This window comes from Astatotilapia calliptera, chromosome 23 (genome assembly GCF_964374335.1).
Source record: "Astatotilapia calliptera chromosome 23, fAstCal68.1, whole genome shotgun sequence".
Classification (NCBI taxonomy): Eukaryota; Metazoa; Chordata; class Actinopteri; order Cichliformes; family Cichlidae; genus Astatotilapia; species Astatotilapia calliptera.
The window spans coordinates 44,582,572-44,597,964 of record NC_137443.1 but is presented as its reverse complement, the minus strand read 5'-3'; the positions used below and the strand labels follow the sequence as shown (position 1 = coordinate 44,597,964).

At 44.0% G+C, this 15,393-nt stretch overlaps 1 protein-coding gene across 3 annotated transcripts in view; it reads right to left on the bottom strand.

Annotated features, from left to right (window-relative positions):
* Positions 1 to 15,393, bottom strand: part of LOC113016963 (NACHT, LRR and PYD domains-containing protein 12-like) — a 405,899-nt gene that overhangs the window by 347,302 nt on the left and 43,204 nt on the right. Inside the window, exons 5-6 of one of the 3 annotated variants that reach the window (XM_080296780.1) lie at positions 2,996 to 3,169; positions 1,846 to 2,320 (exon numbers count right to left, since the gene is read on the bottom strand). The exons of the other annotated variants lie outside the window; for them this stretch is intronic. Of the exons in view, the coding sequence (XP_080152906.1) occupies positions 2,311 to 2,320; positions 2,996 to 3,169 (184 nt within the window). The 3' untranslated portion in view covers positions 1,846 to 2,310. Of the gene's footprint in view, positions 1 to 1,845; positions 2,321 to 2,995; positions 3,170 to 15,393 lie in introns of those variants that run through there. 3 annotated transcript variants of the gene reach the window in all.

The following is a 15,393-nucleotide window of genomic DNA, read 5'->3' as shown; positions in this document are numbered from 1 at the left end:
CTGAGCACCTCTGTCACTCTGCACTTATGTTCCCAGTTCTCTTTTGTGGAGGAATTTTCCAGGAATTCCTGGGACCAGCTTTCCATGAGAGACCCGATCAGGAGCGACTGTCCTGGACACTCCCAGCATCACAGGGACTCACAAACCCGTCTACCACAGTGAGAAGACTGATGGTCACAGGCCCACATGTAGCTTTAGATCACACGTGTGCACTTCCTGTGGTCACTGCTGTAACTCTAGACTCACCGAGGGGCCAGTGGTTGGTGAGGCAGCAGCAGCTGAAGTCATGTGACTAATGGCTCTCAGCTTCTGTCCTCCTATTCGCCGGTGTCCTTCACCTGTCACACCTGGTCAAGAAAGAGTGAGAATGTTCAGAGCTTTAATGGAAAAGAATATTATTACATATAAAAGGCCTCTAACAAGTATTGTAGTGTTAATCAGGATGAAGTCCATCATGAACACTTCAGAGTGGTTCAGACAGTCGGTGGTTTCATCCACAGAGCCTCCAGTCTGCATATCAAAGGATCCTGAGGAATGACAGTGAACCCCGAGTTCCCCTCATTACATTCATGTGTGTGACTGTGAGGAAAAGGTGATTGTATGAACGTGTGTGAGCGAGTGAATGAGGCTTGTATCAGAGTGGAGATAATGTCAGCGGCACAAGCTGGACGCTGCAGGTGTCACATGTGAATCTGTGCATCAGTGTCTGCACCTTTGTGGAGGTGAAGCTCAGGAGGTTTGGATTTGTTCAAAGCTCTGTCTGCTCCATCTTTCTTTCCCTCAGGCCTCTCCAGATCAGGAAGGAGGTCCTGTTCTCCTTCTCCCTCCTGGATTTCTGGATCCAGGGAAGGATCAAAGTCTCTCAGCCCAGCATCAGAGCTTCTGGCTGGGGGAGGACTGGAAGTTTCAGCTGGAGGCTGAGAGCCTGGATCTGCCATCTGAGTCACAATTCAAATATTCTCAGTAATCTCAAAAAGCAACAGAAAGGTGCCATTTTCATGAGCAGTGGGTTATCCAGCAGTTTGATTCATGTCAGCAGCATTTAGTTTGTAACTGCTGACTCACCTCTGGCTGTGTCCTGCTCTCAGGGTCACAGTGGACACTGTACCTTTGACCGAAGCTGCAAAGACAGTCAGCAGGGGTCTGGATGCATTCAGCACCACGTCCTTGTTGGGCAGACACCTTCAGTGACAGGACAGACAGTCCAAAGTAAGGAGACGTGGGACACAGTGAAGACACAGAAACAGAAACCAGAACTATAATCACAAAACAAACTCAGAAACATAAAGAGTGAATCAGCTGATTCAGTGTTTGTGACAAAAACATGGATCCTGGTTAATAACTTTTGTTTGTTTCTGTATTATTTTGTGTATCGTTCTTATGAGCTGTTGTTTTGTCAGTGAAATATTATTTCATTGTTTTAAGCTTTTTGTTGACTTTGAAGTGCTTAAGTTGATATTTTTGAACATTTAATTTGTTCGATTATTGTCGAGTCGATAAAACTGTCAAACGCACAGCTGCTTCCAGCACGGCCGGAGGAGAGGTGGCCGAGCAGACGCACAACACACACAGCTCACAGGTTTGCATTTCTATATATTGCAGATGTTGCAGAAATTGAGAGTAAAGAACTCAGAGATCCAGCGCTGTCTCCTGCCCCTTATTTATACACCACAACACAACGACAGGCGTAACTCACACAAACGGGTAACATGAGGCTCAGATGCTTTGGACGTGTTCACATATACTGGACACAGAATGATGAAGATGGAGCTGCAGGAAGGAGGAAAAGAGGAAAAACACAGAAAAGATTCACAGATGTGGTGAAAAAGGACACGACAGCTTCTGTTTGTTAGTTTGGTTTTTCTTTATTTGGTAAAGATTCAGAAATAAAGAGAAGATCACATGTTTGAATATTATATTAACGTTCTGTAATTACAACAAGTTGTAAAATCTTTCCAGAGTGAGACAGAGACTGTGCAGAGACTGTAGAAGGACAGAGCAGCAGCAGAGCAGTCCAGATACACTGATGATCCTCTGTCAGATCCAGAGGGACACACAGGGCTGATGCTGGACTCTACATTGTGTCTGACAGTGGAGCTGTTCTCAGAGCAGTTCACTCTGCAGCAATGACAGTCATCTGCACTTCATTCCTCTGTCAGTCACTGCTGGATGAAGCTCTCCTCTCCACCTCCCAGTAACATGGCCCAGTCAGAGCGTCTCTACACACAAGCTGCTGCTGCTTCAACCTCTCTGGATCATCAGGACACAGCTGCTCCTCTCTCAGCACACACACCGTCCTGTTTACCATCATCACCTCCACCTGCAGAGAGAAGGAGGAAGAGCAGAGGAGATAAACGAGTGTTTCCAGAGACTCTTCATCAGCTGTCAGTCAGTGATGCAGCACATCCAGTATAAAGAGCAGCAGGGACGTCAGTGCTGGGACTGTACTAGGACTCATTGTTGCTTCACTTTTTCTAATCTTTGGATTTTTATTGAAGTTGCTGAAAATGTTTTTCCCTCCTAGTTTGAGTTTGGACTTTCATTCATTAGAAGAACCTTGGTGTGTCCACTCTGAGCTCTGTAGGAACCCCAACAACAAGCCCAACAATCCAGATGGACGGTTCCAGCTGTTAACTGGAGGAATTCCATCCAAACATCTGCTCTCACTAAATTCTTCCTCACCTACAGACTGTGTTCTTCACTGCTTTAAACTTGGAAATCAATGCAGTCATTGGTCTGCGTGCTGCTTTGTTCAGAGAGCTGATTGGCTGTTGACAGTGTTTGATCAGAGCGTGTCAGCCGTTACTATGGTGACCATAAAGGTGAGAAACAGGAAGTGTTTGTGTCCAATCCTGAAGCCTGTCACCGTTCTCCTCTCACAGCTTCACTGAGAAGCTGCAGCTTTACAGGAAACACTGGATCTTTGTTTCATACTGACTGTGTTTAGTACAATACTGCTGACAGCACCACCCACTCACTCCATCACTCTACTGACCTCAGAGTCTCCAGTCTGTAGTCTGGACTCTGCTGAAGATCAGACAGCTGCTTCACATCTGGATCCTTCAGGTTGTTGTAGTACAGGTCCAGCTGTCTCAGATGGGAGGGGTTGGACTTCAGTGCTGCTGCCAGATAATCACAGCTGATCTTTGACAAACCACAGTTCATCAATCTGTATAAAGAATGAAAGATGTAAGTTTATTAGACAAAGTGCTTGAAATCATTCAGTGTTTCATCATCTGTTCAGAGCTGAAGAAGGTTCAGAATGTAGAAGTTTAGAAAATGGAAACTCCAAACAGCTGAAGCCAACAGGAAGCAGCTTCAAACAGGAAACTGTGCAGAGTTTCAGACTATATGTCCTGATGCAGCCAGTTGGATTTTGGAGATTTGAATCTCTGTTCTGTGACTAAGTCCTTGAATCATTTCTTCCAGTTGGTCCAACAAGACAGACTAAGTATTGGACATGTGTTGTGGCTCCATCAGGGGAGCTTCTAAATGTGATGTGATGGCCCCTCTGGGTCTGTCAGGTCACAGCACTGAAGAGAGCTCAAACTGGGCACACAGCTGTTCCAGTCTGGACCAAAGACTCTATACTGGGACTGAGGGACTGCTTTGACTGCACCCACTGGGACTTTTTAAAGGCTCATGTTCTCACTTAGATCATCGATTTCTACTGACATTTCTTTCTGGGAAAAATGGGGATTACTTTGGAAACAGGAAGTATTTTCCCCAATAAGCAGCCCTGGATTAGTAAATCACTCCAACATGTTCTCAGGCAGAAGAAGCTGTCTTGTTATGAGGGAGAGAAGAAAAAGATTGAGGCACAGAAACCTGTTGAAAGAGAGATAAAGCAGCTAAAATCAGGTGTAAAAGTAAAGCAGAGGATGAGCTGAATAAAGGACACTCAAGGCTGGCTTGGAAAGGAATGAAGTCCATGGTGGGGATGCAGAACAAGGAGCAAAGATGAATGTGATGCTGAATCAGCAGAAGACTTGGACTCATTTGATTCCAGCTTTGATATCATTGATTTCAATGAAGAGCTTTGTGATTGTAGCAAAGGGCTGGTAGCTCTGAGAGTCCCACTGATGAGGTGTTTGTGTGGAAATCTCTTAGTGGGACCAAAGAGAGAAAAAGCCCTGGTCCTGATGCTGTGGGAGGGAAATGACTGAAGTGTGCTGTGAGGAACTGACTGGGAGATTTTCACACATTTTCCAGTCCTCCTTGGAACAACAGGAAGTTCCCAGCATATGGAAACAAAGGTTAAGTAGTGATGATGGTGCTGTGGCCCCACCACCTCCACCTCTTTGTAAAGGAACTAGCTGTAATCTGAAGCTTCAAATGGAACTAAGACTTCCTCCACTAGGTGGCAGTGTCTGATGAGAAAGTGTTAGTGGAGCTGGCCTGGAGTCAGAAACAGGAAGATGCAGGATTTGGGCTGAAATGGGCAAAAGTGGTTAGCACTAGTGCCTTAGAGCAAGAAGGTTGTAGGTTGAAGCTTGTTGGTCAGCTGGGCCTTTCTGTGGAGGTTGGATGTTCTCCCACAGTCCAATGAAATGCTGCTTAGGTTCATTGGTGCTTCTACATTGGCTGTAGGTGTGGATGTGAGGGAGTGCTTCTCTGTCGCTCTCTGTTGGCCCTGTGATGGACTGCTCACCTGTGCAGGTGGACCACGCCTCTTGCCCTATGACAGCTAGGGCACAGGCTGCAGCCCTGTGAGCCTAAGCTGAATAAACAGTTAGCAAAAATGATCCATAGATGGCCTGAAATCCCCCAGTTAGCAGTTTGGTAGATAGCTATGACATGCTAATCCCATCCAGCAGCTGTATTCTACCTGTAAGCTGATCCCTGCTGAGCCAAAGCACTTTTTCATATGCAAATTACAACCTTTAATAGAAACCTATTGGTCAGCATCTTATTAGCCTGCTGTTAGCTTCATTCCACAGAAAACTGAGAGAAACTAACAGAGTTGATAAAGAATAAAGAGAAATGTGCTGATTTAAAGCCTTTGAAGTGCTTCAGATGATCTCTGTCCACTTCTGTCCACTCATTCATTCATGTAAGCTTTCTAATGCAGCTTTGATCTTCACAGTCTGCTTGATGAAACTCATTCTAACCCTGAATGTCAGAGTGTTCCTCCTTCTCTTTCCCATCATTCATGCTGGCAGTGGAGGAGATTTGGATGTTGGACTGTGTTTTGGATGATGTGTGTATGTTTGTGTTGGACTGCTGTCTGTAAAGCAAACGCACATTTTGCTTTGGATTTCAGTGTCACACAGACTTTAAGGTGCAATGAAGAGTTTGAGAGTTTCACAGTGAATTTTCCAGTGGAGGATTTTTCTTCTTCTTTGAAGGTTTGAAATGTGAACATTGTTCTGCTGCAGTCAATGGACTAAACCAGAGAAGAAGAAAACAGACTTTACCATGAAGATCCTCAGTGTGGATCAGTATAATATCAGCCTGATGTCTGCAGTTTAGTGTCAGCACAACTTTCACATCATATTCATCTCAGCACAACTAAAACATGCTGACTGACCTCAGAGTTTCAAGTTTACATCCTGGACTCTCCAGGAAACCACACAGATGCTTCACTCCTGGATCCTGCAGGTTGTCGTTGTTTCTCAGGTCCAGCTGTCTCAGATGGGAGGGGTTGGACTTCAGTGCTGCTGCCAGATAATCACAGCTGATCTCTGACAAATCACAGCTGTCCAATCTGTATAAAGAATGAAAGATGTAAGTTTATTAGACAAAGAGCTTGAAATCATTCAGTGTTTCATCATCTGTTCAGAGCTGAAGAAGGTTCAGAATGTAGAAGTTTAGAAAATGGAAACTCCAAACAGCTGAAGCCAACAGGAAGCAGCTTCAAACAAACACAACAAGAGAAAAAACTCTGAATCTTTCACATTAAAGTCGTACATTTCTCATAAAAACAGGACAAAGACTTGAAAAAGTCGTGTTTTTCCTTCCAGGAACCACATGGCTTCACTTTTAAAGGTGAAGTGTGACAGAAATGGACATATTTGAAGTCCAACACCTTTTTCCAGTCACATTATTAAAGCAGACAAACTACAAGCTCATTTTCATTCCAACAAGTCATCTTCTGACCTGGACTAACAACACTGGTCTCTATGTGCAGCTGGCTGTGAGACCAGTGCTCAGGGAGCGTCTACAAAGTGCAACACTGAAAGAACATCACACACTCATTTGCTTTCAGCACTTTCACACAAACATCTACTGTCATTATTGTCACCAAACTCTGTGGATCCTTTATTGCAAATTCAAATGGGATCAAATGGTCAGACAAAAGAGGGTTATGAGGAAATATGATGAAATGTTGTGTATTAGCAGCAACTTATTGAATCTTTTTCCTCAGAAACCAAACAAAATGATTGACAAACATGTTTTTACAAACTCAGTGTTGGACTTGGATCAGCAGGATAAGCTGATGTTTAAAGGCATTTGAGTCTCGCTGTATGAGAGTCCAGTTCTTACTCAATATTTATGGATGATGTTCTTTCAGTGTTGCACTTTGTAGACGCTCCCTGAGCCTCACAGCCAGCTGCACATGGACCAGCTGACATTACCCAGCATTAGAGGCGGCTGTAAAAAATTCATGTTCCCATTTAAATGGTTTTAATTTGAATAAAACGATGTTGATTCATTCAATCCTGAATCGATGTTTAATATAAATGTATTTTGCCAGAATCTCAGGTTAAAGCTCACAAACTATTTCAACAAGCAGCAAACAGCTAAAACAGTAAATGAGAGCAGCTAAACACACAAAGATGGAAACACAGAGCCTGGATCGTTCACTCGACGGCACGTACACGGACACGCCGTCGGGGCTGAAAGTGGACAGCTCACAGATCCTGAAGCTGCAGGTTTCATCTGTCTCCAACCAAAACTGAGTGAAGCAGCAGCAAAAGAAGATCCAAACTCTGCTTCACGTTTGATCAATATGCTCATGAATTCTCTCTGACTTTGGCTGTTCCTGCCTGCACAGCTCTCTCTCTCTCAGTGTACTCCAAGAACAGCTTCAAACATCTGTTTCTGCATCATTCACTGTTTATTAGCCACCAGTCTGCTGTTGTGTTCAGTGCTGTCGGCCTCTGACAGTAAAGCCTCATTTCTGCTGTTCCATGGAAACTTTTTAAAATGATGACAGATTACAAACTCTCAGCTGTGTCTGTAATCAAACCTCTGTAACTTTGCTTCACTTCAGCAGCATCAGCTCATGTTCACATGTTGCTTCATGGTTTGCTTCAGTTTTTGATCGACTGCAGAATATTTTGAAGGTTACCTGCTATAAAAAGCCAGAAGAGGAAAATCTGCTTCATGTGTTTCTGTTTGATCCTCAGTGACTTTGACACAAAGGCCTCTGCTGTGATGATCACACCTCTGATCAAGTCTCACAGTGTCACAACTGATAAATGATCAGAGTTAGAATATTTCTGACTGTCTGCTGTGTGCCGTGACCTTTGACCTGCTAAAGGCAGTCAGCTGTGGATTAGTCATTGTTGTGTCTGATACTTAGAACTGTGAGGAAGAAGCTACACAGTTAATCAGGGTCCCCTCTCTCTGAATCAGGAAAGGTGGGCAGGCCGCGTGTGGGCCGCGGGCCATACGTTGAGTATCACTGTTTGAAATGTGAACATTGTTCTGCTGCAGTCAATGGACTAAACCAGAGAAGAAGAAAACAGACTTTACCATGAAGATCCTCAGTGTGGATCAGTATAATATCAGCCTGATGTCTGCAGTTTAGTGTCAGCACAACTTTCACATCATATTCATCTCAGCACAACTAAAACATGCTGACTGACCTCAGAGTTTCAAATCGACATCGTGGACTCTCCAGGAAACCACACAGATGCTTCACTCCTGGATCCTGCAGGTTGCTGTAGGTTCCACTCAGGTCCACCTCTGTGGGATACGAGGGGTTGGACTTCAGCGCTGCTGCCAGATAATCAAGGCCAATATCTGACAAACCACAGGTCTTCAATCTGTATAAAGAATGAAAGATGTAAGTTTATTAGACAAAGTGCTTGAAATCATTCAGTGTTTCATCATCTGTTCAGAGCTGAAGAAGGTTCAGAATGTAGAAGTTTAGAAAATGGAAACTCCAAACAGCTGAAGCCAACAGGAAGCAGCTTCAAACAAACACAACAAGAGAAAAAACTCTGAATGTTTCACATTAAAGTCGTACATTTCTAACAAGAGTATTTTAAAGACAGCGTCACTGATGATCATCTTCTGCCCAGTAAAACTTTGGTTTTCCTCATGTGAGTGTTAATGATGCACAAAGACTGTGAGTGCAAAGAGGGAGCGAGGAGGATGACAGAGAGATGGTACAGGAGCATCAAGAACATTAAAGTCTGGCGACTAAATGCCTCACTCCTAAATGATTGGCAGTTTTTTGAGTTCATACATACTGAACTAAATACTTGCAGTTGAACACAACTCCAGAGATATCGCCTTTAACTCTCTGGGATTGCGCCAAGGCAATTGGAGGCCAAAATAAAACACCTAGAGCAACAACACAAAAAAGCACAGACAGCCAATTTGCTTTCCGATCTTAAAATGTTACGTAGTGAGCTTAATAGTTTAATAAACGAGAAAATTGAGGGCAATTTCAGATTCACTAAACAAAAGTACTATGAACAGGGTAGTAGGGCTAGTAGATTGCTGGCAATAAGACTCAGGAAACAGCAAACTTGTAATATGGTCCAAAAGTTGAAGTCAGATCAAACCCTGATTACTAAACCAAATCAAATTGCAAGTTGTTTTGCCAATTTTTTCGAGTCATTATATAAAAATTCAGATACATGTAAAGATAACAATACACTATCTGATTTCTTAGAAAAGATCAATTTAAAAACACTGTCAGAGTCTGTAGCAAAGGAGTTAGATGAACCAATTCGACAACAAGAAATTTTACAGGTGATTTCAAACCTTAAAACTAAAAACAGTCCTGGCCCTGATGGTTTTATTAACGAATTCTATAAAAAAACTTAAGGACAAAGTCGCACCCTTATTACTGAAAGCTTACCACTGCGCTCTGGAGACTGGGACTATGGTGCCGTCCTGGAACGATGCTACAATTGTCGTAATCCATAAAGAGGGCAAGGACCCCACAAACTGTCAATCATACAGGCCAATCTCATTACTTAATACTGATTTGCGCATTCTCACCACGATTTTAGCCAAAAGAGTTAGTAAAATTATTACACAGGTTATAAATCCAGATCAAACGGGGTTCATTGCAGGAAGGCACTATGGGGACAATGTTCGTAGATTGTTGAACTTAATGTCCTTGTACAAGACCAAACAAGAAGAAACAATGATTCTGTCTCTTGATGCGCAAAAAGCATTCGACAGGGTTTCCTGGCAGTACTTGGGCCATACACTTGAAAGATTCAAATTTGGGCCAAACTTAATTAAGTGGATACAGATTCTTTATTCCAACCCAATGGCGGCTGTACGGGTAAATGGAACAATATCAGCCAGATTTCCACTGGAACGTGGGTGTAGACAAGGATGCTCACTGTCGCCCCTGCTGTTCGATATAAGTATTGAGCCTCTGGCGCAGTTGATTAAAGCCCATCAAAGCCCTCCTCAACAACAAGAAGAGGGCTTTCAGAGGGGGCAATAAAGAGGAGGTGAGGAAGGTCCAGGTGTTACTAAAGGACAAGATCAGAGAGGCTAAGGACAATTACAGAAGGAAGCTGGAGTGGAAACTCCAGCAGAACAGCATGAGAGAGGTGTGGAGGGGCATGAAGACCATCACTGGATTCAGGCCAACCAACAGCAGGGGAGCTGAGGGAGGTGAGAATAGAGCCAACGAGTTGAATCTGTTTTTCTGTTTTTTTGGGGGGGGTTTTGCCTGTCCCGTTTGGCTCTTTTGCCATCAGAATTGTTGTCTAAAGGCAAAGAAAGATGCCCAACGGATTTACTTTACCAAATTGACCATCCCAGCCTTGCCGTAATGGTCCATTTGATTCACCTTTTATTGTTTATTTTATTTTCACTTGCTGAATACGGGACAGACTTGACTGGGGGAAAGAAGGGGAGAAAGAAAGAGGGAAAGAGAAACAGCTGAGAAGAGGGACGGGGGAGAAGGGCAAAAAACAAAAACCAACAGAATGGGCAGAAAAAAAAAATGCATATATCAATCACCTGGATCACCTGCTGAGAAAGAAAAAAGAGAACAAGCAGAAGAAAACAAGAGTAATAGAATAAACAACATCACAATGATATATGGGAATATGACAGTAAATACTAAATATTAAACATTATTGTGCAGCACATAAGATCAGCAGAACACAGTGTGCTTTGAGGTAGGAGCCAAAAGGGTGTAGTTTGTGGGTGTGATCACCCGTGTGTACACCTGTGAGCATGGACGCGCTTGTTTTTAAAAGGTTCCTTCATGTAATGATCTGCTAGAGGGTGTGGGGGGGGCCACAGCCCCATCCTCCAGGGCATGAAGCAGGTATGGAGGAGATCAAAACTCCAGACATCCAGAGGCCCCCAGAACACAAGAGACCAAGGAAGACCAACAGAGGGGCAGCCGCGCCACTGTCCCAGAAAGAGCTGAGGAGAGTCCCAGATGAGGGCTCACCCAGCAGCCGCGGAGCAGAAGCCAGGGGGGGTTGCAGTGACGCGCCCGTGAGCTCCGCCGGCAGCCAGCTGTGCCTGAGTGACCGAGCCCCAGGCCGAGAGGTCGGGGGCACCCCACCTCCGAAGTGGCCCGAGCGAGCCCCAAGCTCCAGGCCCCGATAAGCGGCCGCCAAAGAGTGAGCCGGTGTGTACCTTGACGCCCACCCCCGGACACAAAGAACCACCAACGCGAATCTGTTTTTCAATAGATTCGACACCACAGTGTCTGCTCACACCCCCACAACCTCACCTGTAGTCAGTCTGGAATCCAGAGCCACACCACTGCGCCAGCCTCTCTCTTCACATGGCGCTGTTGCCTCCTGTGAGATTCCTGACACCTCTCCCCCACCCATCACCTTCACTCAATACCAGGTTGAGATGCAAATGAGGAGACTTCACTCAGGCAAGTCTGCTGGACCAGACGGAGTGAGTCCCCTCGTCCTCAAGACCTGTGCCCCCCAGCTGTGTGGAGTCTTTCATAAACTGTTTATGCTGAGTCTGAGTCTGCAGAGGGTCCCAGTGATGTGGAAGACATCATGCCTCGTCCCTGTACCAAAGACGCCACGTCCCAGTGGCCCCCAGGATTACAGGCCCGTGGCACTGACCTCCCACATCATGAAGACCCTGGAAAGGCTCATCCTGGACCAGCTGCGACCCATAGTAAGACCACATCTGGATCCCCTTCAGTTCGCTTATCAGCCTCGTCTCGGAACTGAGGACGCCATCATCTACCTGCTCAATCGTATCTACACCCATCTGGACCAGCCGGCGAGCACTGTGAGGGTCATGTTTTTTGACTTTTCTAGTGCTTTCAATACCATCAGGCCGACCCTCCTGGGCGATAAGTTAGCAGCAATGCAGGTGGATGCTTCTCTGGTGTCCTGGATTGTTGATTACCTGACAGGAAGACCACAATATGTACGTCTCCCACAGTGTGTGTCTGACAAGGTAATCAGCAACACAGGGGCACCACAGGGGACTGTCCTCTCCCCCTTCCTCTTCACCCTCTACACCACAGACTTCAGCCACTGCACAGAGACCTGCCATCTTCAGAAGTTTTCTGATGACTCTGCGGTGGTTGGATGCATCAGCAGGGATGATGAGACAGAGTACCGGGCTGTGGTCGACTCCTTTGTCACGTGGTGTGAGCAGAATCATCTGCAGCTCAACGTGGCAAAGACCAAGGAACTGATCGTGTATGTATATATATATATATATATATATATATATATATATATATATATATATATATATATATATATATATACATATATACATATACATATATATATATACATATATATATACATATATACATATACATATATACATATACATATATATACATATACATATACACATATATATATATATATATATATATATATATATATATATATATATATATATATATATATATATATATATATATATATATATATATATATATGTATTAGGGGTGCAACGATATTCGTATCGATATTGAACCGTTCGATACAGTGCTTTCGGTTCGGTACACATATGTATCGAACAATACAAAATTTGTAATTTATTTTATCAACTTTCTTTCTGACGATGCTGTCTGCGTTGAGCGCTCAGTGAATCTGCGTTTGACTACTCCGCCTAGGCTGCACTTGTCGAGCGCAGATCCACTGAGCGCTCAACACAGACAGCATAGTCAGAAGGAAGAGCGCAGGGCAAGCTAGCGAGACAGAAGTTAAGCTCTCCTTGCAACATGGCAAATTGAACCTCCCCCACCCTCATTCAGATCTGGCGTTTGGAATTATTTTGGTTTTCATGTGACGTATGACCCTGAAGGTAAGTGCGTCATGGAGCTAGTGTGTTAGCGCAGTTAGCTCGTTAACGTGTTGGCCGTCTAGCCCGATGCACGGGGCGATCAGGGGTAGCTCGTTAAAGGAGATTTGCCGTGTTGTGGCGTTAAGGTCATTTCAACGAGATTAACCTGAAAGCACTAGTGGGAACACAACGAATATGACTGCACATTTACTCCGACATCATCCTAGTGCAAAGACAAGTGGAAGCAGACAAAAACAACAAGCACGCATGCTACAAACTTTACCAGAGTCATTTAGACAGCCGTTAGCACATGATTCTCCTTATGGGGACCTGATATGTTTAATATGCTGCTGAGAATATAGCCCAGAAGAAGCGTATAGTATAGCTTTTATTTTGGAAAGAGACATTTCTCTGTAATAAACTCTCTTTTCCAAAGATGAGTGATTCCTCAGTCAGATACAGGGCTCGCAATATCGCTAGCCCGACGTCCTGAGGCTAGCGATTTTTCCAGTCGGGCTACCAAAATCTATCTCTGCCCTGCCCGTCGGGCTATTGTAGGAAGGAAAAATATATGTCAATGCTTTTGCATTCTTTCGGAAATGTAGCTGGGTAATTATGTCATTGGCATTGTTTTTTGCTTTCACTTTGCAATCGCGCGAACTGTGTGTAGAGAGCGACAGCACTGATTGGTGAGTGGTGATAATTTGTGCACCAATTCCTCTGACATCGTCTTATTAATCGTTAGCTTACTATGCAAACATGACAAGTGAAATCTCCCGCAGCTTAAACATGTGAGAGGTTGATCGCGCAGAGAATCGCTGAGCTTATGTGAGTCCATGTGTAAAAGCAGCAGGATATATATTTTAGTTCTGCTGAGCCAAATAAGACAGGTCAGGGTGAAGAAGTGACAGCCAAAGAAAAGCTTACCACAAAACGGAAAAGTTATGACAAATCAGACTATAAGGCAAAAAGAAAGTGCAGCTTTATGGTTTCATGGACAAAATAATTTCTGTGGCTGCAATATGATGAGCTATATACAGTGGGGCAAAAAAGAATTTAGTCACCCACCGATTGTGCAAGTTCCCCCACTTAAAATGATGACAGAGGTCAGTAATTTGCACCAGAGGTACACTTCAACTGTGAGAGACAGAATGTGAAAAAAAAATCCATGAATCCACATGGTAGGATTTATAAAGAATTTATTCGTAAATCAGGGTGGAAAATAAGTATTTGGTCAATAACAAAAATATAACTCAATACTTTGTAACATAACCTTTGTTGGCAATAACAGAGGTCAAACGTTTACTATAGGTCTTTACCAGGTTTGCACACACAGTAGCTGGTATTTTGGCCCATTCCTCCATGCAGATCTTCTCGAGAGCAGTGATGTTTTGGGGCTGTCGCCGAGCAACACGGACTTTCAACTCCCGCCACAGATTTTCTATGGGGTTGAGGTCTGGAGACTGGCTAGGCCACTCCAGGACTTTCAAATGCTTCTTACGGAGCCACTCCTTTGTTGCCCAGGCGGTGTGTTTTGGATCATTGTCATGTTGGAAGACCCAGCCTCGTTTCATCTTCAAAGTTCTCACTGATGGAAGGAGGTTTTGGCTCAAAATCTCACGATACATGGCCCCATTCATTCTGTCCTTAACACGGATCAGTCGTCCTGTCCCCTTGGCAGAAAAACAGCCCCATAGCATGATGTTTCCACCCCCATGCTTCACAGTAGGTATGGTGTTCTTGGGATGCAACTCAGTATTCTTCTTCCTCCAAACACGACGAGTTGAGTTTATACCAAAAAGTTCTACTTTGGTTTCATCTGACCACATGACATTCTCCCAATCCTCTGCTGTATCATCCATGTGCTCTCTGGCAAACTTCAGACGGGCCTGGACATGCACTGGCTTCAGCAGCGGAACACGTCTGGCACTGCGGGATTTGATTCCCTGCCGTTGTAGTGTGTTACTGATGGTGACCTTTGTTACTTTGGTCCCAGCTCTCTGCAGGTCATTCACCAGGTCCCCCCGTGTGGTTCTGGGATCTTTGCTCACCGTTCTCATGATCATTTTGACCCCACAGGATGAGATCTTGCGTGGAGCCCCAGATCGAGGGAGATTATCAGTGGTCTTGTATGTCTTCCATTTTCTGATGATTGCTCCCACAGTTGATTTTTTCACACCAAGCTGCTTGCCTATTGTAGATTCACTCTTCCCAGTCTGGTGCAGGTCTACAATACTTTTCCTGGTGTCCTTCGAAAGCTCTTTGGTCTTGGCCATGGCAGAGTTTGGAGTCTGACTGTTTGAGGCTGTGGACAGGTGTCTTTTATACAGATGATGAGTTCAAACAGGTGCCATTCATACAGGTAACGAGTGGGGGACAGAAAAGCTTCTTACAGAAGACGTTACAGGTCTGTGAGAGCCATAGATTTTCCTTGTTTGAGGTGACCAAATACTTATTTTCCACCCTGATTTACGAATAAATTCTTTACAAATCCTACCATGTGAATTCATGGATTTTTTTTCACATTCTGTCTCTCACAGTTGAAGTGTACCTCTGGTGCAAATTACTGACCTCTGTCATCATTTTAAGTGGGGGAACTTGCACAATCGGTGGCTGACTAAATACTTTTTTGCCCCACTGTAACCAGGGCTGCACATAAGTGGTCCCCAGGTGCGCATTCGCTGTCAAAATAAAAAACACGCACAAGGGTTAGGGTTAAATTTAAAAACTGTACTTTTGAGTTAAAATATATATTTATAATTTTAATAAATGACAAATTAAAAAGGCATGAACATTTCTTTTTGTATCGAAAAAATATCGAACCGTGACACCAAAGTATCGAACCGAACCGAACCGTGAATTTTGTGTATCGTTGCACCCCTAATATGTATATATTGTACTATTCTTAGTTAGCATATTGTCTGTCTTGTCTTAATGTTGGTTTATGTT